Below are 19,073 nucleotides of genomic sequence, written 5' to 3'. Positions count from 1 at the left end.
GTGTATATAAGTGTTGTTAGACTACCAAAATTATGACTTTCAATATGATACCTGCCAAAATATCTTGATACCAATACTGAAACGATACCATTACAAAAACCTAAAACATCAAGAAAAGTAATGTACTTTCTCTACAAGCTGAAGGCAGTCGGCAAAATCGATGGTATCTGCTTGTCACATGATTTTTCGCCATTTCTGTCTTCAATCGCACCTTTGATCCCGTGTCATACGTTCATGAGGTGTATTACTGTTTGAATGTAGCTGAACATCTCAATCAATTGTGTGATTTCAGTTCAGAAAAAGGAATAAACCGAGCATGAATAGAAGCAAACATGTCTTTGGCAGTACTTTTTGCACATTCATGAGCTGCTGTACTGATTAATATTGGTATATATCGGTATAGCTGTTGGAATTTGGATAACATTCAGAGTGTGAATTGTAATTTTTGAGAGTTTGCTGTGACAAGTTTCATGTTCTAGGCTCTGGCCATCGAATACAGGTTTCAGTCCTATGCCCGCTGCACTTATAGAGATTAAGAATTTATTAAGAACTTACAGTGATCAAAACAAAGCAGAAAAGCATTAAAACAACAACGTGTTACATTTCCCACAACTGACAGGAACACCCGCAGCTGAAGTGCCCTTGAGCTGCAACCATTAAATCAACCTTGAATTATGTGAATTTCTTCTTAAACTACACAATCCTGTGACATGAGCCACATTTTAACTAATTATAACTAACAATAATTCAATTGGAGTAACTCACAGTTCCACTACCATGGTCGTACAACCATTTATCCATATAAAATTTTTCTATAAAAAGATTTAATTTAAAAGATATTATTTATAATAAAATATTTAAAAATGACATTTTAATACAAAGTAATATCATTCAGACAGTATGTAAAGTTATAATACTACATGGTACTTACACTACTCGACTCGGCTCTACTCGCTTTTTGGGACCTGGGATCTGGAAGGATGTTAACTACTCTGGCCAATCAACGATCTACAAGTCTTACTTGTCACCTTTAACCTATATTTGACTCACTTGGAACCATGTAATGGAAGCACAAATAAGCAGATTAGAGCCGAATCGAGTCAAGTAGGTACCATGCCGTAGAAAAACAACATTAGTAAACATTTCTAATCCAAAGGCACATGAATTCTGTCTGGAATGGAGGTGGGGCATCTCCAGTTTCCGCCATGCTCTAGTCTTTCATGGGTATAACGGATTTGTTAAACACGTTTCTTGTTTCGGTTCAGTTCATCTGATCAGAAACCTTCTTGGACAGGTCCCATACTCTCACTCAATCTTTCTTTCCTGTGTGAACCTGCTGGTGTTTCTTGGCACTGGAGAGGTCAGGGAAACATTTTCCACAGTCTGAGCACAGATAAGGTTTCTCTCCAGAATGAATGCGTTTGTGCCTTATTAAACTACGCTGCTCAATAAAACACTTCCCACAATCAGTGCACTGATACGGTTTCTTTGTGTGAGTGTACTGATGGTATTTCAAATTACTTTGGTCAGTAAAACTCTTGCCACACTCTGTGCACTGATACGGTTTCTCTCCTGTGTGAATGCGCTGGTGTTTTTTGAAAGCACTAATGTCAGTAGAACACTTCCCACACTCTGAGCACTGATACGGTTTCTCTCCTGTGTGAATGCGCTGGTGTGTTTTGAGAGAATTCTTTCGATGAAAACTCTTCCCACACTCTGAACACTGATAAGGATTCTCTCCTGTGTGAGTGTACTGGTGGTCCTTCAAACTTTTGCGGTCAATAAAACTCTTCCCACACTCTGAACACTGATATGGTTTCTCTCCTGAGTGTGTGCGCTGGTGTTCTTTGACAGTTTTGAGATCAGAAAAACTCTTCCCACACTCTGAGCACTGATACGGCTTCTCTCCTGTGTGAACGCGTTGGTGTCGTTTGAGAACACTGCTGTAGTTAAAACCCCTCCCACACTCTGAGCACTGATATGGTTTCAATCCAGTGTGAATGAGCTTGTGTGCTTTGAGACTAAAGGGGTGAGCAAAACTCTTCCCACACTCTGAGCACTGATACGGTTTCTCTCCAGTGTGAACACGCTGATGTGATTTGAGACCAAAGAGGTGAGCAAAACTCTTCTCACACTCTGAGCACTGATATGGTTTCTCTCCTGTGTGAATGTGTTGGTGATTTTGAAGAGTATTTGAATTAGTAAAGCTCTTTTCACAGTCTGAGCATTGATACAGGTTCTCTCCTGTGTGAAGGCGTTTGTGTTGTTGGAGAGTATTTGAATTAGTATAGCTCTTTCCACAGTCTGAGCATTGATACGGTTTATCTCCAGTTTGAATGCGCTGGTGTGTTTCAAGATTACTCTTTGCTTTGTTTCTACTTTTCCGTGTTTGTCTGCCAGATGCTCCAGGGTGGAGAGTAGCAGAGGATGTTTCCTGTGAAGTGAAGTTTCCATGTGTCGCATCCTCACAATTAATCCCTGCGGCGTTTGGCATTGTAATATATTACTCCCTGTAAAGTTTCTAGATGAAAGTTTATTTGTGGGAGTCAAGTAGAACTCTCTTGAAAACTAGGAGTGAAGATGTTGCTTTTCTGCAGGAGGAAAAAAAGGAAAACAAAATGTAAATCAATGTCAAATTCAACAAAATTGGCAAAGGCATTACATCAAGAAATGCTGATTTGAACAGAAAGGTTTCAAGGCCCTTTTTCAGTCATTACTCTGCCTCCATAGACTTTGATATCTTTTTTCTTTAAAGGCTAAGCAACAGCTATATGAAAGTGTCAAACAAATAAACACAGTGGAATTTGAGTTCCTAACTTGTGTTTATTGATAGTCAGAAAACATGTTATTTCTTACTAATTCAACCAACGGTGTTCAGAAACTCTAATAGGCGTCTTGCATGTGACGTAGATGGTGGACAACAACTCTAGGAGTTGCACTTAATTTAATGCAAAATGACAAAAAGGTGTGTTGTTTTTGGCTGCAATAATTCAATGTACAGTGGGACATCTGTGCACAAATGGCCCAAAGATCCCAAAATAAAATATCCACAAAATGGACTAAATCTGTCAACTTTAAACGGGCACTTTGGAAAGGACCATCCGTTCACTCTGTTATCTGTAGTGCTCACTTCACTGGCGCTTTTCCAACAATATGGGCATGTAAGGAAACCAACGAAAGGTGTTCAAGAGCCTCTGTATACATGGAGGTAAACAGGGTAAGTACACAAATTCGCCTGTTTTAGTTGGTGTTAGTTAACGTTAGCTTGACTTGCTAAACTTGGTGGCTCAGATTATACTAGGCTACGTAGCTGCATTACGGGGGTTTATAGTGTCGGATGAATTCGAGTTCGACTTCGATCACATTTACAGGAATAACGGTACCTCTAAATATGAGTTTAGCTTATTGCTAGGCTATTGTCATGAATAATGTTGGTTATTTAGCTAGCTAGATACGGTCATAACAGTCAGTCATAACAGTGTTTTATCGTGGCGTTGTTCAGCTGTTGTCCACCAGTGACGTCACGGCTGCGTTGAAGAATGTCCATAGCAAGCTCAGGTTTTTCCATCAATTTAATAAAATTGTCAGTTTTAAAGCAAATTAAGCATGCTATTTTCAATTTAATTCATACTTATATATGTCAGTAACTAAAATAATGTGAAATATTCATGTAGGTCCATTAAGTGGTACTTAGCCTTTAAGACACCAGTTTACAACCTTTACAAAAAAATGACTAGATAAAGAAACACTTCATAGCATTTCTTCCTTAAAATTTCAGCTTTAAGGTCATTGTGATGCTCCACTGACCTGTAATAGGGAGAACATTGTGCTTTTCCACCAACAAGGAACTGTTCCCATTTGTGAACCTAATATGGAAGCTTTCGGTGCGTTTCTACCTAAATAAATTGGCTTGTGAACCAGAAAAATGTACTCCTATCTGGAACCAAAGAACATTGTTCACGAGCCCATTTGGACAGCTCGGAACCCTGCAACAATTACAAATGTGTATCGGCTCACTGTGATCTGACCGTGCAGTAAACAAAGATTAAACAATTATGCCATAACGCTGGAACCGAGCAACCCGCCACGCCCCGAAATACGCTATTTGCAATCGTGTATAAATATCCTCATCATTTTTCTTTTCTTTTCTTTATTTTTTATTCATTACTGAACAACAAAGAATTTTATTCCTGTTCTTAAAAGGGAACTAACACCAAAATGTCACACCATTACCTTTCCTGATATTTTAGGTGTTTGCCCTGGTATAGTTTCAGTATCTGTACTGAGATATTTCAGCATGTATCGTATCAAAGTAATAATTGTTATAATATGACAACACTACAACATGGTGCCTTCACTGAAAATTAGACGTCACACAGTAACACTGCCCTAAAAGCTAATGAACGTTTTAGGCTTACATATGACACGGTGGGTCCAGATCCTACCTGGAATCCTCTTGACACTACAATAGTCTAATCACTTGCAGCTGATGTGGTGCACCTGATTCTAAATATACACATTCTTAAAAGTAATAAATGTGGGTGTGTCCTAACATTTTCCTCACAAGAAATGTACATTTTTGTTCATTACATTTTGCAACTTATGGTTATAAGTAATTTCTTCAGTTTTAGTTTTTATTTACATAAGCTCCATCTCACAATACTGTTCAAATGAAGCTCATATGTCCAAATATTTAAAAATGTTCAAAAAGACAAAGGCTTTCATGGGGTGTCCTAACTTTTTACATGACTGTAGATTTTTAAGGTTGGAATCATGTAAGGTTTGGCTTGTTCACAGAGATAGGGAGAGATCACAAAGAGACCTCTTGATCCAGCTGTGAGGAGGGCCATGTGTCAATAAACATTAATCACTAGGGTGCCTGATTGCAAGGTTGGGTGACTGAGTCGTCCCCAATCTTCTTAGATCTTTAGAGAAACCAGACGGGTGACTCAAACAAAAGGAGTCTGCTTTTAAGATGAAAGAGATCTTAATCAGATTAGGTACTGAGTCCACAACATGACCAAGTTTGACCCCAACATTTATTTAGTAAATTAAGAGATTTTATTTAAAAAATCATCAAAACTACACTGAGATAATTATATGTACACACACACGTCACTGTGTGTCTGTCCAAAGACTTTCACTGAATATTTTAGACAAAATTATGGCAATGGGTATTTAGTGTACAATGTGCAAAAAAAAATAATAAAGTATCCAAGTCTTACCGCGGTCACACCATCTGCACTTCAAGAAAACGCAGTCACAGCATCTACACTAGGATTTTCTGTGCGCGTCTACGTCGCGGTTTACGGTAGAACGTGTGAGAGTGAGAGGTGGGACTCGCAGAAAAATGCAGATATTGAAAATTCATAAGAAATGGAATTTAAAACATAATTCCACATAATTCATTACAGTTCATTTTAAAAACCAGAAAATCCCACTGTTGTATTGAAAAACATGTCTTCAGGTACACATGGTATAATATTTATGTGTATTTACTGTAAGAATTAGGAGTAATAGGCTTAAAAAAACTTAGTTATTAAATTCCATAAAATAGTTCAATCAAACTGTAACCACACCACTCCACTGCAGTCTTGAAGAGCTTGTTCTCAGGTACCCAGGGTATACTTTTCATACATTTTTACTGTAGAAATTTGGAGTAATATTATTTCAAATCTCATAAAAATGTTTAATTTGCATATATTGAAGGGTTAAATCATACTGTTACCAGACCATTCCATTGCAGCCTTGAAGAACATGTTCTAGAGTACCCAGATTATAATGTTCATACATTTTTACTGTAAGAATGTGAAGTAATAGCATTGCAAACTTCATAAGAATAACACAAATTCCATAAATTGAAGAATGCTGAAGGCCATAAAATGGTTAAATCAAACGGTTACCAGACCAGTCCACTGCAGCCTTGAGGGACAGCATTCTAAGGTACTCAAGGAATCATTTTCATACATTTTAACTGTAGGAATTTGGAGTAAGAGCATTGCAAATTTCAGTAAAAATTGTTTAATTTGCATATATGGCAAAATTGAGAGTCATATTAAAGGGTTAAATCAAACTGTTACCAGACCACTCCACTGCAGCCATAAAGAATATGTTCTCAGGTACCCAAATACATTTTTACTGTAGGAAATTGGAGAAATATCATTTTGAAACTCATAAATATGCTGTTTAATTTACAAATATTGCAACATTTTGAGAGCTATTAAAGGGTTAAATCAAACTGTTACCAGATCATTCCACTGCAGTCTTGTAGTACATGTTCTCGTGTACCCAGAGAATAATTTTTATACATTTTTACTGTAGTAATTTGGAAAAATGTCATTTCAAACTCATAATGATGCTGTTTAATTTACAAATATTACAGAGTTGTGAGAGCTATTATATGGTTAAATCAAACTGTTACCAAACCATTCCACTGCAGCCTTGTAGTAGATGTTCTCAGATATCCAGGATATAATTTTCATACATTTTTACTGTAGGAATTTGGAGTAATATTATTTCAAACTCAAAAATATGGTTTATTGCAAATTTTGAGTGCTATTAAAGGGTTAAATCAAACCACTCCATGTTCTCAGGTACTCAGAGTATAATATTCATTCATTTTTACTGTAAGAATATGGAGTAACAGCATCGCAAACTTCATAAGATTAACAATACAATTCCCTTCCTGAATCAGGGCCTTGTCATGGCGGAAGGGCTTGTGTGGTCTAATGACTTTCAGGCCTATGTCTTTGGGAGCTGTTAGCTCCCAGTAGGGTTTTCAATGGCAAACAGGTCTGGACAAAGATCTAAACAAACACATTCCAAAACGCATACTTATGAGTACAACAATTACAACTAAGTGTACCCTGCCCTGGAGAGGGTTACCTAAACCGGGCTCAGCCTGAATAGGCAACATTGGTGGATCATGTGGGTTCACCACCCACAAGATTCAGAGTAGGTGTGCGGTGCAATGCCCATTGAGCAAAGAGCAGGGGCGAAGGGGCCCCTGGCATCATGGAGCTTGGCAGCAGAATTTTGGCACATGGAACATAACCTCATTGCTGGGGAAGGAGCCAGAGCTGGTGCGGGAGGTTGAGAGATACCAGCTAGATATACAGGGGTTAGACAATGAAACTGAAACACCTGTCATTTTAGTGTGGGAGGATTCATGGCTAAATTGGGCCAGTCTGGTGGCCAATCTTCATTAATTGTACATTGCACCAGTAAGAGCAGTTTTGCTCAAAATATTGTAGTGCACACAACATTATGGGTGACATACCAGAGTTCAAAAGAGGACAAATTGTTGGTGCACGTCTTGCTGGTGCATCTGTGACCAAGACAGCAAGTCTTTGTGATGTATCAAGAGCCACTTTATCCAGGGTAATGTCAGCATACTGCCAAGAAGGATGAACCACATCCAACAGGATTAACTGTGGACGCAAGAGGAAGCTGTCTGAAAGGGATGTTCGGGTGCTAACCCGGATTGTATCCAAAAAACATAAAACCACGGCTGCCCAAATCACGGTAGAAGTAAATGTGCACCTCAACTCTCCTGTTCCCACCAGAACTGTCCGTCAGGAGCTCCACAGGGTCAATATACACGGCCGGGCTGCTATAGCCAAACCTTTGGTCACTCATGCCAATGCCAAACGTCGGTTTCAATGGTGCAAGGAGTGCAGATCTTGGGCTGTGGACAATGTGAAACATGTATTGTTCTCTGATGAGTCCACCTTTACTGTTTTCCCTACATCCGAGAGAGTTAAAGTGTGGAGAAGCCCCAAAGAATCATACCACCCAGACTGTTGCATGCCCAGAGTGAAGCATGGGGGTGGATCAGTGATGGTTTGGGCTGCCATATCATGGCATTCCCTTGGCCCAATACTTGTGCTAGATGGGCGAGTCACTGCCAAGGACTACCGAACCATTCTGGAGGACCATGTGCATCCAATGGTTCAAACATTGTATCCTGAAGGTGGTGCTGTGTATCAGGATGACAATGCACAAATACAAACAGCAAAACTGGTGAAAGATTGGTTTGATGAACATGAAAGTGAAGTTGAACATCTCCCATGGGCTGCACAGTCACCAGATCTAAATATTATTGAGCCACTTTGGGGTGTTTTGGAGGAGCGAAACGTTTTCCTCCACCAGCATCACTTAGTGACCTGGCCACTATCCTGCAAGAAGAATGGCTTAAAATCCCTCTGACCACTCTGCAGGACTTGTATATGTCATTCCCAAGACGAATTGGCGCTGTATTGGCCGCAAAAGGAGGCCCTACACCGTACTAATAAATTATTGTGGTCTAAAACCAGGTGTTTCAGTTTCATTGTCCAACCCCTGTAGTTGGGCTCACCTCTACACACAGTGCAGGCTCCAGAACCAAACTTCTCGATAGTGCTTGGTCTCTCTCCTACTCAAGAGTTGTACAAGGTGAGAGGCACAGTGTGAGTGTCGGAATACTCAAACGCCCCTGCTGGCTGTGCAGAGTATTCAGCCTTCTTAAAGGTAGTGAGTGGAGTTCTAGTTCCATGCACGGACTCTATTGTTTTAGGGGGGACTAAAATGTTGTCATCATCTTTTCCGATTATCCATTTCAGGTTCGTGGTGGCAATAGGGTGAGCAAAGAAGCCCAGAAATCTCTGTTCCCTGCAACTTCCACCATCTCCTCCTGGGGGATCCCCAGGTGTTCCCAGGCCAGCAGGGTGATATAATCCCTCCAGTGTGTCCTGGGTCTACCCTGGGGCTTCCTTCCAGTTTAACATGCCAGGTATGCCTCCAGTGGGAGGTGTCCAAGAGGTGTGTTTATCTGATGCCTGAACCACCTCGAACGACTCCTCTGAATATGAAGTGGCAGTGACTCTACTCTGAGCTCCTCCCTAATCACTGAACTCCTCACACGATCACGAGGTACTCCCAGCAACCTGTCTGAAAAAACTAAGTCCGACTGCTTCGACCGTGATTTCATTCTTTCAGTGCTCATGACCATAGGTGAGAGTGGGTACATAGACTGACCGGTAAATTGGGAGCTTTGCTTTATGGTTCAGCTCTCTCTTCACCACAACGGTCCGGTAAAGTGAACGCACTACTGCAGATGCTGCACCTTACCCATGGTCAACCTCACGATCCCTCTTCCCATCACCCGTGAACAAGAGCCCGAGATAATTAAACTCCTTTCCTTGAGGTAGGTTCTCACCCCCTACCTGAAGGGAGCATGATATCTGTTTCCGGGAGACAACATTGGCCTCAGACTTAGAGGAGCTGATCCGAATACCAACAGCTTCACACTTTGCTGCAAACTGCTCAAGTGAATGCAGGAGGCCTATGTGCGAAGAAGCCAGAAGAACAGCATCGTCCATAAACAGCAGAGATGCCACCTCCTGAACCCTCTCAACAGAAGCCTTCCTGTCCCAGGCTATGCTTCGCCACCCTGTCCATGAACATCAAGAACAGGAGTGGAGACAAGGCACAGCCCTGATGGAGTCCAGTCCCCACACTGAACAAACTTGACCTTCTGCCGAGGATGCGAACAAAACTCAAACTCTGGGAGTACTAGGACCGCCGGAGCAATCCGGACACCCCATACTCACAAAACACCTCCCACAGGATCTCTTGGGGAACACGGTCATATGCCTTCTCCAAATCCACAAAGCATGTGTAGAGTAGAGTAGCCAATTCCCACGCTCCCTCAATCATCTGTGAAAAAGAGAGTTGGTCCATAGTTCCATGAACTTTGCATTCTTCCTCCAAAATCCTAGGTTCGACTATCGGATGGATTCTCCTTTCCAGCACCTTGGCACAGACGTTCCCAGGGAGGCTGAGAAGTGTGATGCCATGATAATTGACAGACTTACTTCTGTCCCCTTTTTGAAAAATGGGAACCACTATCCCCATTTGCCAATCCAAAGGCACAGTTCCCCAGGTCCATGCAATATTGTAGAGGCGAGTCATCCAAGACAGCCCCACAGTATAGAGGGCCTTCAGTAACTCTGGGCGAATCTCATCCACTCTTGGGGCTTTGCCAATGTGAAGCTTTTACACCACCTCAGTGACTTCAGCCTAGGAAATGTAAATGACACCCCAGACACTTCTGGCCCTACCCCCTGTCTAGGAGGCATTTCTCTTGGGTTTAGGAGTTCCTCAAAGTGCTACATCCAATGCCCAACAATACGCTCAGTTGAGTTTAGAGTTTCACCATCCTTATTGAACACAGCTTGTACAGTGTCCCCGCTCCCCCTCCTGAGTTGTTGGAGTGTTTTCCAGAACCTCTTTGAGGCCGCCTGGAAGTCATTCTCCATGGCCTCTCCAAACTCTTCCCATGCTCTGTATTTTGTTTCTGCAAATGCCACAGCTGCAGCCTTTTTTGCCTGCCAGTACCCATCTGCGGAATCGGAAGTACCCTGAGCCAGCCAATTTTGAAAAGCCTCCTTCTACTGCTTAACAGCTTCCCTCACTCCTGGTGTCCAACAACACGTTCTTGGGTTGCCACCATAACAGGCACCGTCAAGCTTTTGACAACAGTTATATGCAGCCGCTCCCACAATGGAAGTCCAGAACAGCATCCAGACTCCATTCCCCCCTACCTCCTTCGGAACACGTGAGAAGTTCTCTCTGAGGTGAAATACATCTGGACAGAGACCTCTGCCAGCTTTTCCCAGCACACTCACTGTACATTTGAGCCTACCAGGTCTGTCCAGCAGCTTACCCTGCCATCGGATCCAACTCAACACTAAATGGTGATCAGTTGACAGCTTAGCCCCTCTCTTTACCCGAGTGTCAAAAACATATGGCCTCAGATCAAAGGACATGACCACAAAGTCAATTATTGACCTTTGGCCCAAAGTGCTCTGGTACCAAGTACACTTATGAGCCACCTTGTGTTCAAACATGATGTTCTTTATGGATAAACCATGACTAGCACAGAACTCCAATAACATCACACCACTTGGGTTCAGATCAGGCAGGCAGTTCCTCCCAGTCACTCGTCTCCAGGTTTCTCAGTCATTCCCAATGTGAGCATTTTAGTCCCACATATAACAATAGAGTCTGTGCATGGAACTAGAACTCCACTCACTACCTTCAAGAAGGCTGAATACTCTGCACAGCCAGCAGGGGCTTGTGAGTATTCCGACACCCGCACTGTGCCTCTCACCCTGTACACCTCCTGAGTAGGACAGAGACCAACCACTATCGAGAAGTTTTTCCAAATTCCTACAGTAAAAATGTATAAAAATTATTCTCTGGGTACCTGAGAACCTATTTACGGCTGCAGTGGAGTGGTCTGGTAACAGTTTGATTACAGTTTGTAATGCTATTACTTCACATTCTTACAGTAGAAATGTATGAGCATTATAATCTGGGTACTCTAGAACGTGTTCTTCAAGGCTGCAGTGGAATGGTCTGGTTTGATTTAACCCTTTAATAGCTCTCAAAATTTTGCAGTATTTGTAAATTAAACAGCATATTTATGAGTTTCAAAATTATATTTCTCCAAATTCCTACAGTAAAAATGTATAAAAATTATTCTTTGGGTACCTGGGAACATATTCTTTATGACTGCAGTGGAATGGTCTGGTAACAGTTTGATTTAACCCTTTAATATGACTCACAATTTTGCCATATATGCAAATTAAACATCATTTTTACTGAATTTGCAATGCTCTTACTCCAAATTCTTATAGTAAAAATGTATGAAAATTATACCCTGGATACCTGAGAACATGCTCTTCAAGACTGCAGTGGAGTGGTCTGGTAACAGTTTGATTTAACCCTTTAATAGCACTCAAAATTGGTCATATACGTAAATTAAACATCATTTTTATGGGTTTTGAAATAATATTACTCCAAATTCCTACAGTAAAAATGTATGAAAATGATACCCTGAGTACCTGAGAACAAGCTCTTCAAGACTGCAGTGGAGTGGTCTGGTAACAATGTGATTTTTCACATGTGATTCCATTTCTTAAGAATTTTCAATATCTGCGCTTTTCTGCGAGTCCCCCCTCTCACGCTCACGCGTTCTACCGTAAACCGCGATGTAAGCGCGCACAGAAAAATCCTACTGTAGATGGTGTGACTGCGTTTACGCGAAGTGCAGATGGCGTGACCGCGGTCAAGTCTTCCAGTAGCACTGATTATAAGACGGAAATCTGAAACAGATCTAACATTTCTGCCACTAACTGTGATTCACATAGAAGTAATCTAATCCTTTACTATATATAAAGTCTAGCAAGAGAATTTAAAGAAATGTAACCCTAACAGAAACTTATTACAAATGATACCACTGTATCAGAACTGGAAATTAAATTGGCTTGGTAAAAAATATACTCTTGGTTAGTGATATAACAACATAGGCTTATATAATAATCTAAATAATAAAATATACTAATCCAACTAATAAACATCCAACTAATGTCTGCATTTAGTTTAAGGAAGATGTTTTGGAAACAGATGAATGAATTTGTAGAACTACACAATGCTGCTGTGTGGTGAGTGGAGCTGATAAAATGGGCAGTGAGATGGTAGTAATGTTGTGGCTGTCCCCAGTAATATAGAGGTTTTCCACCCAACAGCACATTTAAACGGGACGTGTATAAAGTTACCGACCTACACAACATTAGGTTTAAAGCCAATACACAACAGAAATAAAATGTTACTGACCTTAAAATCAGACGGCACCGCGGTTTACGGTTGTTTGCGTCCGATTGGGACTGCGCATGCGTAAAACTTCCCGCCTGCGTACAACGCTGTTGTAGCTTAGCATCGGAGAGACTGCTTTCCACAGGAGCTCCACCTTCAGGACTGAGGAACTTTACACGAACACATACACCATTTCGACTTTCTTCCTGTTCCTCACACTTTTAAACACCGTAGGGACCTGCAGAGTGGCCTTATTTACAACAGACAAGATCCGTGTAGATACGCTGAGGTATTTTTGGAAAAAAAAATCTTTACTGTGGAAACCACAACCGTTTATGTTCCATTAACAGACACTGTTCTGTGGTGAATTCACAGTGATACAGTCTGTGTGGACTGAGGTTGAGGCAGAAGAAGTTTATTTCTGTTTATTCGTAAAAAAATAATACATTATGCTGTTGAGCTCCTGATTACCTCAGAAAAGGGTGCTTTCGACAGAAGAGTCTTACCCTTTTCCACAGTCTCTCCCAGTCGTCGACAGATTATTTTAATAATCCGTGTTTATTTTTAAGATCATGCTTCTCACTGTATATTGATAACTGTTGTGTATTTATTTGGTGTTACAGTCCTGCTGTGGAGAAGACAGTGGGAAAAACAAACACAGCAATGTTCCTGTTTCTTTAAAGAACACTACACATAAATCCATGGCCACCATTGCATTTTAGGAGAATTAAATGAATAAGTTAATATTTCATTATTAATAATGAAGTACAGCCATAAACTCACAACACCGTCAACAGTAAACACAGTGGAATACACACACTGTTCGAAAAAGTAAAACAAATCATGGTTTAAGGAAATGTACCTTATTTTCAGGGAACGTGTATGGTTATTTGGTATTGATTGTATGTGTTTATATAAAGGACGGCACGGTGGCGCAGCAGGTAGTGTTGTAGTCACACAGCTCCAGGGACCCGGAGGTTGTGGGTTTGAGTCCTGCTCCAGGTGACTGTCTGTGAGGTGTGTGGTGTGTTCTCCCCGTGTCCATGTAGGTTTCCTCCGGGTGCTCCGGCTTCCTCCCACGCTCCAAAAACACATGTTGTTAGGTGGATTGGAGACTCAAAAGTGTCCATAGGTTTTAGTGTGTTGCCCTGTGAAGGACTTGGTGTATTCCCTCCAAGGGTGTATTCCCCCCTTGCGCCCAATGATTCCACATAGGCTCTGGACCCACCATGACCCTGAACTGGTTAAGCGCTTACAGATAATAAATGAATGAATGAATGTGTTTATAATAATATGAATGACTTTTGAGAAACTTAGTACATACCTGCTGTGGGGCTTTTAAAGGATTTTCGTAAACAGTGGTTTAGTGCTCTGTGGAATGTGGGGGTTGTGGAGACCATTTGAGATTTATAACCTTGCTCACTGCAGGGGTCAGAGAGATCACAAGAGCAATGCATTACCAGTGCATGGTCAGCAAATGACTCTTTTGTAAAGAAAAATTTCATGAACTGCATGTGACTTTGGTAAATGATATAAATGGAAAGTGTCATTGACATATTAAGAATTAGTTGATGTGTGTCTGCAGCCCTCCCGCTGGTGAGATAATCTGCAGAATAATCGTGGGTTTCCTCCCATGGTCAAAAAAAAAAACATGTTGGTAGGTGGATTGGCAACTCAAAAGTGTCTGTAGGTGTGAATGTGTGTCACTCTGGGTGTACAATAACAAATAACCACACACACAAAAGTCTTACAAATCACATTTAATCCGTATTCAACACGCTCGGAACCATGAGAGAACAGGTACTAAAAAATACCTGGTTCCAGGTAACAAATTCACATAATGGAAGCACAAATAAGCAGAGTAGAGAGCCAAATCGAGTCAAGTAGGTACCATGTCGTAGAAAAACATTAGCAAACATTTCTAATCCAAAGGCACATGAATTCTGTCTGGAATGGAGGTGGGGCATCTCCAGTTTCCGCCATGCTCTAGTCTTTCATGGGTATAACGGATTTGTTAAACACGTTTCTTGTTTCGGTTCAGTTCATCTGATCAGAAACCTTCTTGGACAGGTCCCATACTCTCACTCAATCTGTCTTTCCTGTGTGAACCTGCTGGTGTTTCTTGGCACTGGAGAGGTCAGGGAAACATTTTCCACAGTCTGAGCACAGATAAGGTTTCTCTCCAGAATGAATGCGTTTGTGCCTTATTAAACTACGCTGCTCAATAAAACACTTCCCACAATCAGTGCACTGATACGGTTTCTTTGTGTGAGTGTACTGATGGTATTTCAAATTACTTTGGTCAGTAAAACTCTTGCCACACTCTGTGCACTGATACGGTTTCTCTCCTGTGTGAATGCGCTGGTGTTTTTTGAAAGCACTAATGTCAGTAGAACACTTCCCACACTCTGAGCACTGATACGGTTTCTCTCCTGTGTGAATGCGCTGGTGTGTCCTGAGAGAATTCTTTTGTTGAAAACTCTTCCCACACTCTGAACACTGATAAGGATTCTCTCCTGTGTGAATGCTCTTGTGACCCTTAAAACTTTTGCGGTCATTAAAACTCTTCCCACACTCTGAACACTGATATGGTTTCTCTCCTGAGTGTGTGCGCTGGTGTTCTTTGACAGTTTTGAGATCAGAAAAACTCTTCCCACACTCTGAGCACTGATACGGCTTCTCTCCTGTGTGAACGCGTTGGTGTCGTTTGAGAACACTGCTGTAGTTAAAACCCCTCCCACACTCTGAGCACTGATATGGTTTCAATCCAGTGTGAATGTGCTGGTGTGCTTTGAGACTAAAGAGGTGAGCATAACTCTTCCCACACTCTGAGCACTGATAGGGTTTCACTCCAGTGTGTATGCGCTGGTGTATTTTGAAATGATCCAATCGAGTAAAACTCATCTCACACTCTGAGCACTGATACGGTTTCTCTCCTGTGTGAAGGCGTTTGTGTTGTTGGAGAGTATTTGGATTAGTAAAGCTCTTCCCACAGTCTGAGCACTGATACGGTTTCTCTCCTGTGTGGATGCGCTTGTGTGTTTTGAGACTAAAGAGGTGAGCAAAACTCTTCCCACACTCTGAACACTGATATGGTTTCTCTCCTGTGTGGATGCGCTTGTGTGTTTTGAGACTAAAGAGGTGAGCAAAACTCATCTCACACTCTGAGCACTGATACGGTTTCTCTCCTGTGTGAATGCGTTGGTGTTTTTGAAGAGTATTTGAATTAGTAAAGCTCTTTCCACAGTCTGAGCCTTGATACAGGTTCTCTCCTGTGTGAAGGCGTTTGTGTTGTTGGAGAGTATTTGAATTAGTATAGCTCTTTCCACAGTCTGAGCATTGATACGGTTTATCTCCTGTTTGAACGCGCTGGTGTGTTTCAAGATTACTCTTTGCTTTGTTTCTACTTTTCCGTGTTTGTCTGCCAGATGCTCCAGGGTGGAGAGTAGCAGAGGATGTTTCCTGTGAAGTGAAGTTTCCACGTGCCGCATCCTCACAATTAATCCCTGCGGCGTTTGGCATTGTAATATATTCCTCTCTGTGATGATTCTAGATGAAAGTCTATTTGTGGGAGTCAAGTAGAACTCTCTGGAAAACTAGGGGTGAAGATGTTGCTTTTCTGCAAGAGAAAAAAAGGAAAACAAAATGTAAACCAATGTCAAATTCAACAAAATTGGCAAAGGCATTACATCAAGAAATGCTGATTTGAACAGAAAGGTTTCAAGGCCCTTTTTCAGTCATTACTCTGTCTCCATTTGATATCTTTTTCTTTAAGACACCAGTTTAAAACCTTTACAAACAAATAACTAGTTAAAGAAACACTTCATAGCATTTCTACCTTAAAATTTCAGCTTTGAAGTCATTGTGATGCTCCACTGACCTGTAATAGGGAGAACATTGTGCTTTTCCACCAACAAGGAACTGTTCCCATTTGTGAACCTAATATGGAAGCTTTTGGTGCATTTCTATCTAAATAAATTGGCTTGTGATTCAGAAAAATGTACTCCTAGCTGGAACCAAAGAACATTTGGTTCTTCAGCATGAACTGTAATGTCAGAGCCTCAAATAAAGTGTTATCACGCAGAGGAGCTAGACGGAGTAATTAACAGGAAATAAAGCAGCAAGGTGCTCAGTTTGTGTGTATTTTCTATGGCTGTTTTCAGTGCGACATAAAGCATGTTGCTTGTTTTCTCCACTGTTCACGAGCCCATTTGGACAGCTCGGAACCCTGCAACAATTACAAATGTGTATCGGCTCACTGTGATCTGACCGTGCAGTAAACAAAGATTAAACAATGATGCTGTAACGGCAGAATCGAGCAACCCGCAACGCCCCCGAAATACGCTATTTGCAATCGTGTATAAATATCCTCATAATTTTTTTTCTTTTCTTTATTTTTTTTATTTATTATTGAACAACAAAGAATTTTATTCCTGTTCTTAAAAGGGAACTAACTCCAAAATGTCACACCATTACCTTTCCTGATATTTTAGGTGTTTGCCCTAGTATAGTTTCAGTATCTATACTGAGATATTTCGGCATGTATCGTATTAAAGTAATAATTGTCGTAATACGACAACACTACAACATGGTGCCTTCACTGAAAATTAGACGTCACACAGTAACACTGCCCTAAAAGCTAATGAACGTTTTAGGCTTACATCTGATGGGGATAACATTGTGAAAAAAATCACCCAGTGTTTCCGCCACGCGGATTTTGTGGTGGCGGCTCGTCACTGCTTAATTATTTCCGTCGCTCCATCAGAATATAAACAATTATTATGAAATCACCATCACAAAAACTGAGGGCTTTTAATTTGGAGTGAGGAATACAGGATGTAGAAACGATGCCTACTGCTATCTCTACACACCTGAGAAGTGAAGGAGCGAGAGACGGAAATAAAGGAGAGGAAAGAAATAAGTTAGAGAGATTTTACAGTTGAATACATTTAGAATGTTACTCTCGGTTTGGCACTTACTGCCTCATGAATGGAGCCTGTGTAGTTTCTACATATAAGCTTTAAATTAGTCATTAATTAATTACTGAGTGGGTGATGCATACAACTTTATTTAAGTATAAATATGCAATTTCCCTAAGTTAAGAATGGGATTTTTGGACATGGATTTACACTTGCCTCCTATGAACAACTTCAACACAAACACAGCAGAAATGGTGTCTTGAGATGGGTTTCACACACTTTAATCAAGGTTGGCAAATTTAAGTGGTGTAGCAATAAACAATGGAACACACAACTCGTTGCAACTTAACTAATGAGACACTCAGCGAGACTAGGTAGTTTATCTTTTAGTCTGTAAATCAGAAAAGGCGTCCCTTTTCTGATTATTTAGGACGTCTGGAGTCTGCTTTTAAGATGAAAGAGATCTTAATAAGATTAGGTACTGAGTCCACGACATGAACAAGTTTGACAAGAGAATTTAAAGAAATGTAACCCTAACAGAAACTTATTACAAATGATACCACTGTATCAGAACTGGAAATTAAATTGGCTTGGTAAAAAATATACTCTTGGTTAGTGATATAACAACATAGGCTTATATAATAATCTAAATAATAAAATATACTAATCCAACTAATAAACATCCAACTAATGTCTGCATTTAGTTTAAGGAAGATGTTTTGGAAACAGATGAATGAATTTGTAGAACTACACAATGCTGCTGTGTGGTGAGTGGAGCTGATAAAATGGGCAGTGAGATGGTAGTAATGTTGTGGCTGTCCCCAGTAATATAGAGGTTTTCCACCCAACAGCACATTTAAACGGGACGTGTATAAAGTTACCGACCTACACAACATTAGGTTTAAAGCCAATACACAACAGAAATAAAATGTTACTGACCTTAAAATCAGACGGCACCGCGGTTTACGGTTGTTTGCGTCCGATTGGGACTGCGCATGCGTAAAACTTTCCGCCTGCGTACAACGCTGTTGTAGCTTAGCATCGGAGAGACTGCTTTCCACAGGAGCTCCACCTTCAGGACTGAGGAACTTTACACGAACACATACACCATTTCGACTTTCTTCCTGTTCCTCACACTTTTAAACACCGTAGGGACCTGCAGAGTGGCCTTATTTACAACAGACAAGATCCGTGTAGATACGCTGAGGTATTTTTGGAAAAAAAAATCTTTACTGTGGAAACCACAACCGTTTATGTTCCATTAACAGACACTTTTCTGTGGTGAATTCACAGTGATACAGTCTGTGTGGACTGAGGTTGAGGCAGAAGAAGTTTATTTCTGTTTATTCGTAAAAAAATAATACATTATGCTGTTGAGCTCCTGATTACCTCAGAAAAGGGTGCTTTCGACAGAAGAGTCTTACCCTTTTCCACAGTCTCTCCCAGTCGTCGACAGATTATTTTAATAATCCGTGTTTATTTTTAAGATCATGCTTCTCACTGTATATTGATAAC

At 40.8% G+C, this 19,073-nt stretch overlaps 1 protein-coding gene across 1 annotated transcript; it reads right to left on the bottom strand.

Moving 5' to 3' along the window:
- Positions 1-589: 589 nt before the first annotated feature.
- Positions 590-18,763, bottom strand: LOC136692057 (zinc finger protein 850-like). Its single transcript, XM_066665127.1, has 3 exons — positions 18,498-18,763; positions 14,866-16,258; positions 590-2,371 (listed from the first exon to the last, which is right to left on the bottom strand). The coding sequence occupies exons 2-3, from the start codon at positions 16,159-16,161 to the stop codon at positions 1,310-1,312; spliced, it is 2,358 nt and encodes a 785-aa protein (XP_066521224.1). The 5' UTR covers positions 16,162-16,258; positions 18,498-18,763; the 3' UTR covers positions 590-1,309.
- Between the last annotated feature and the right edge of the window lie 310 nt (positions 18,764-19,073).

This window comes from Hoplias malabaricus, chromosome 3, assembly GCF_029633855.1.
Source record: "Hoplias malabaricus isolate fHopMal1 chromosome 3, fHopMal1.hap1, whole genome shotgun sequence".
NCBI classification, from domain to species: Eukaryota; Metazoa; Chordata; class Actinopteri; order Characiformes; family Erythrinidae; genus Hoplias; species Hoplias malabaricus.
Note: the sequence above shows the minus strand (reverse complement) of the source record. Positions and strands in the feature narration are given on the sequence as shown.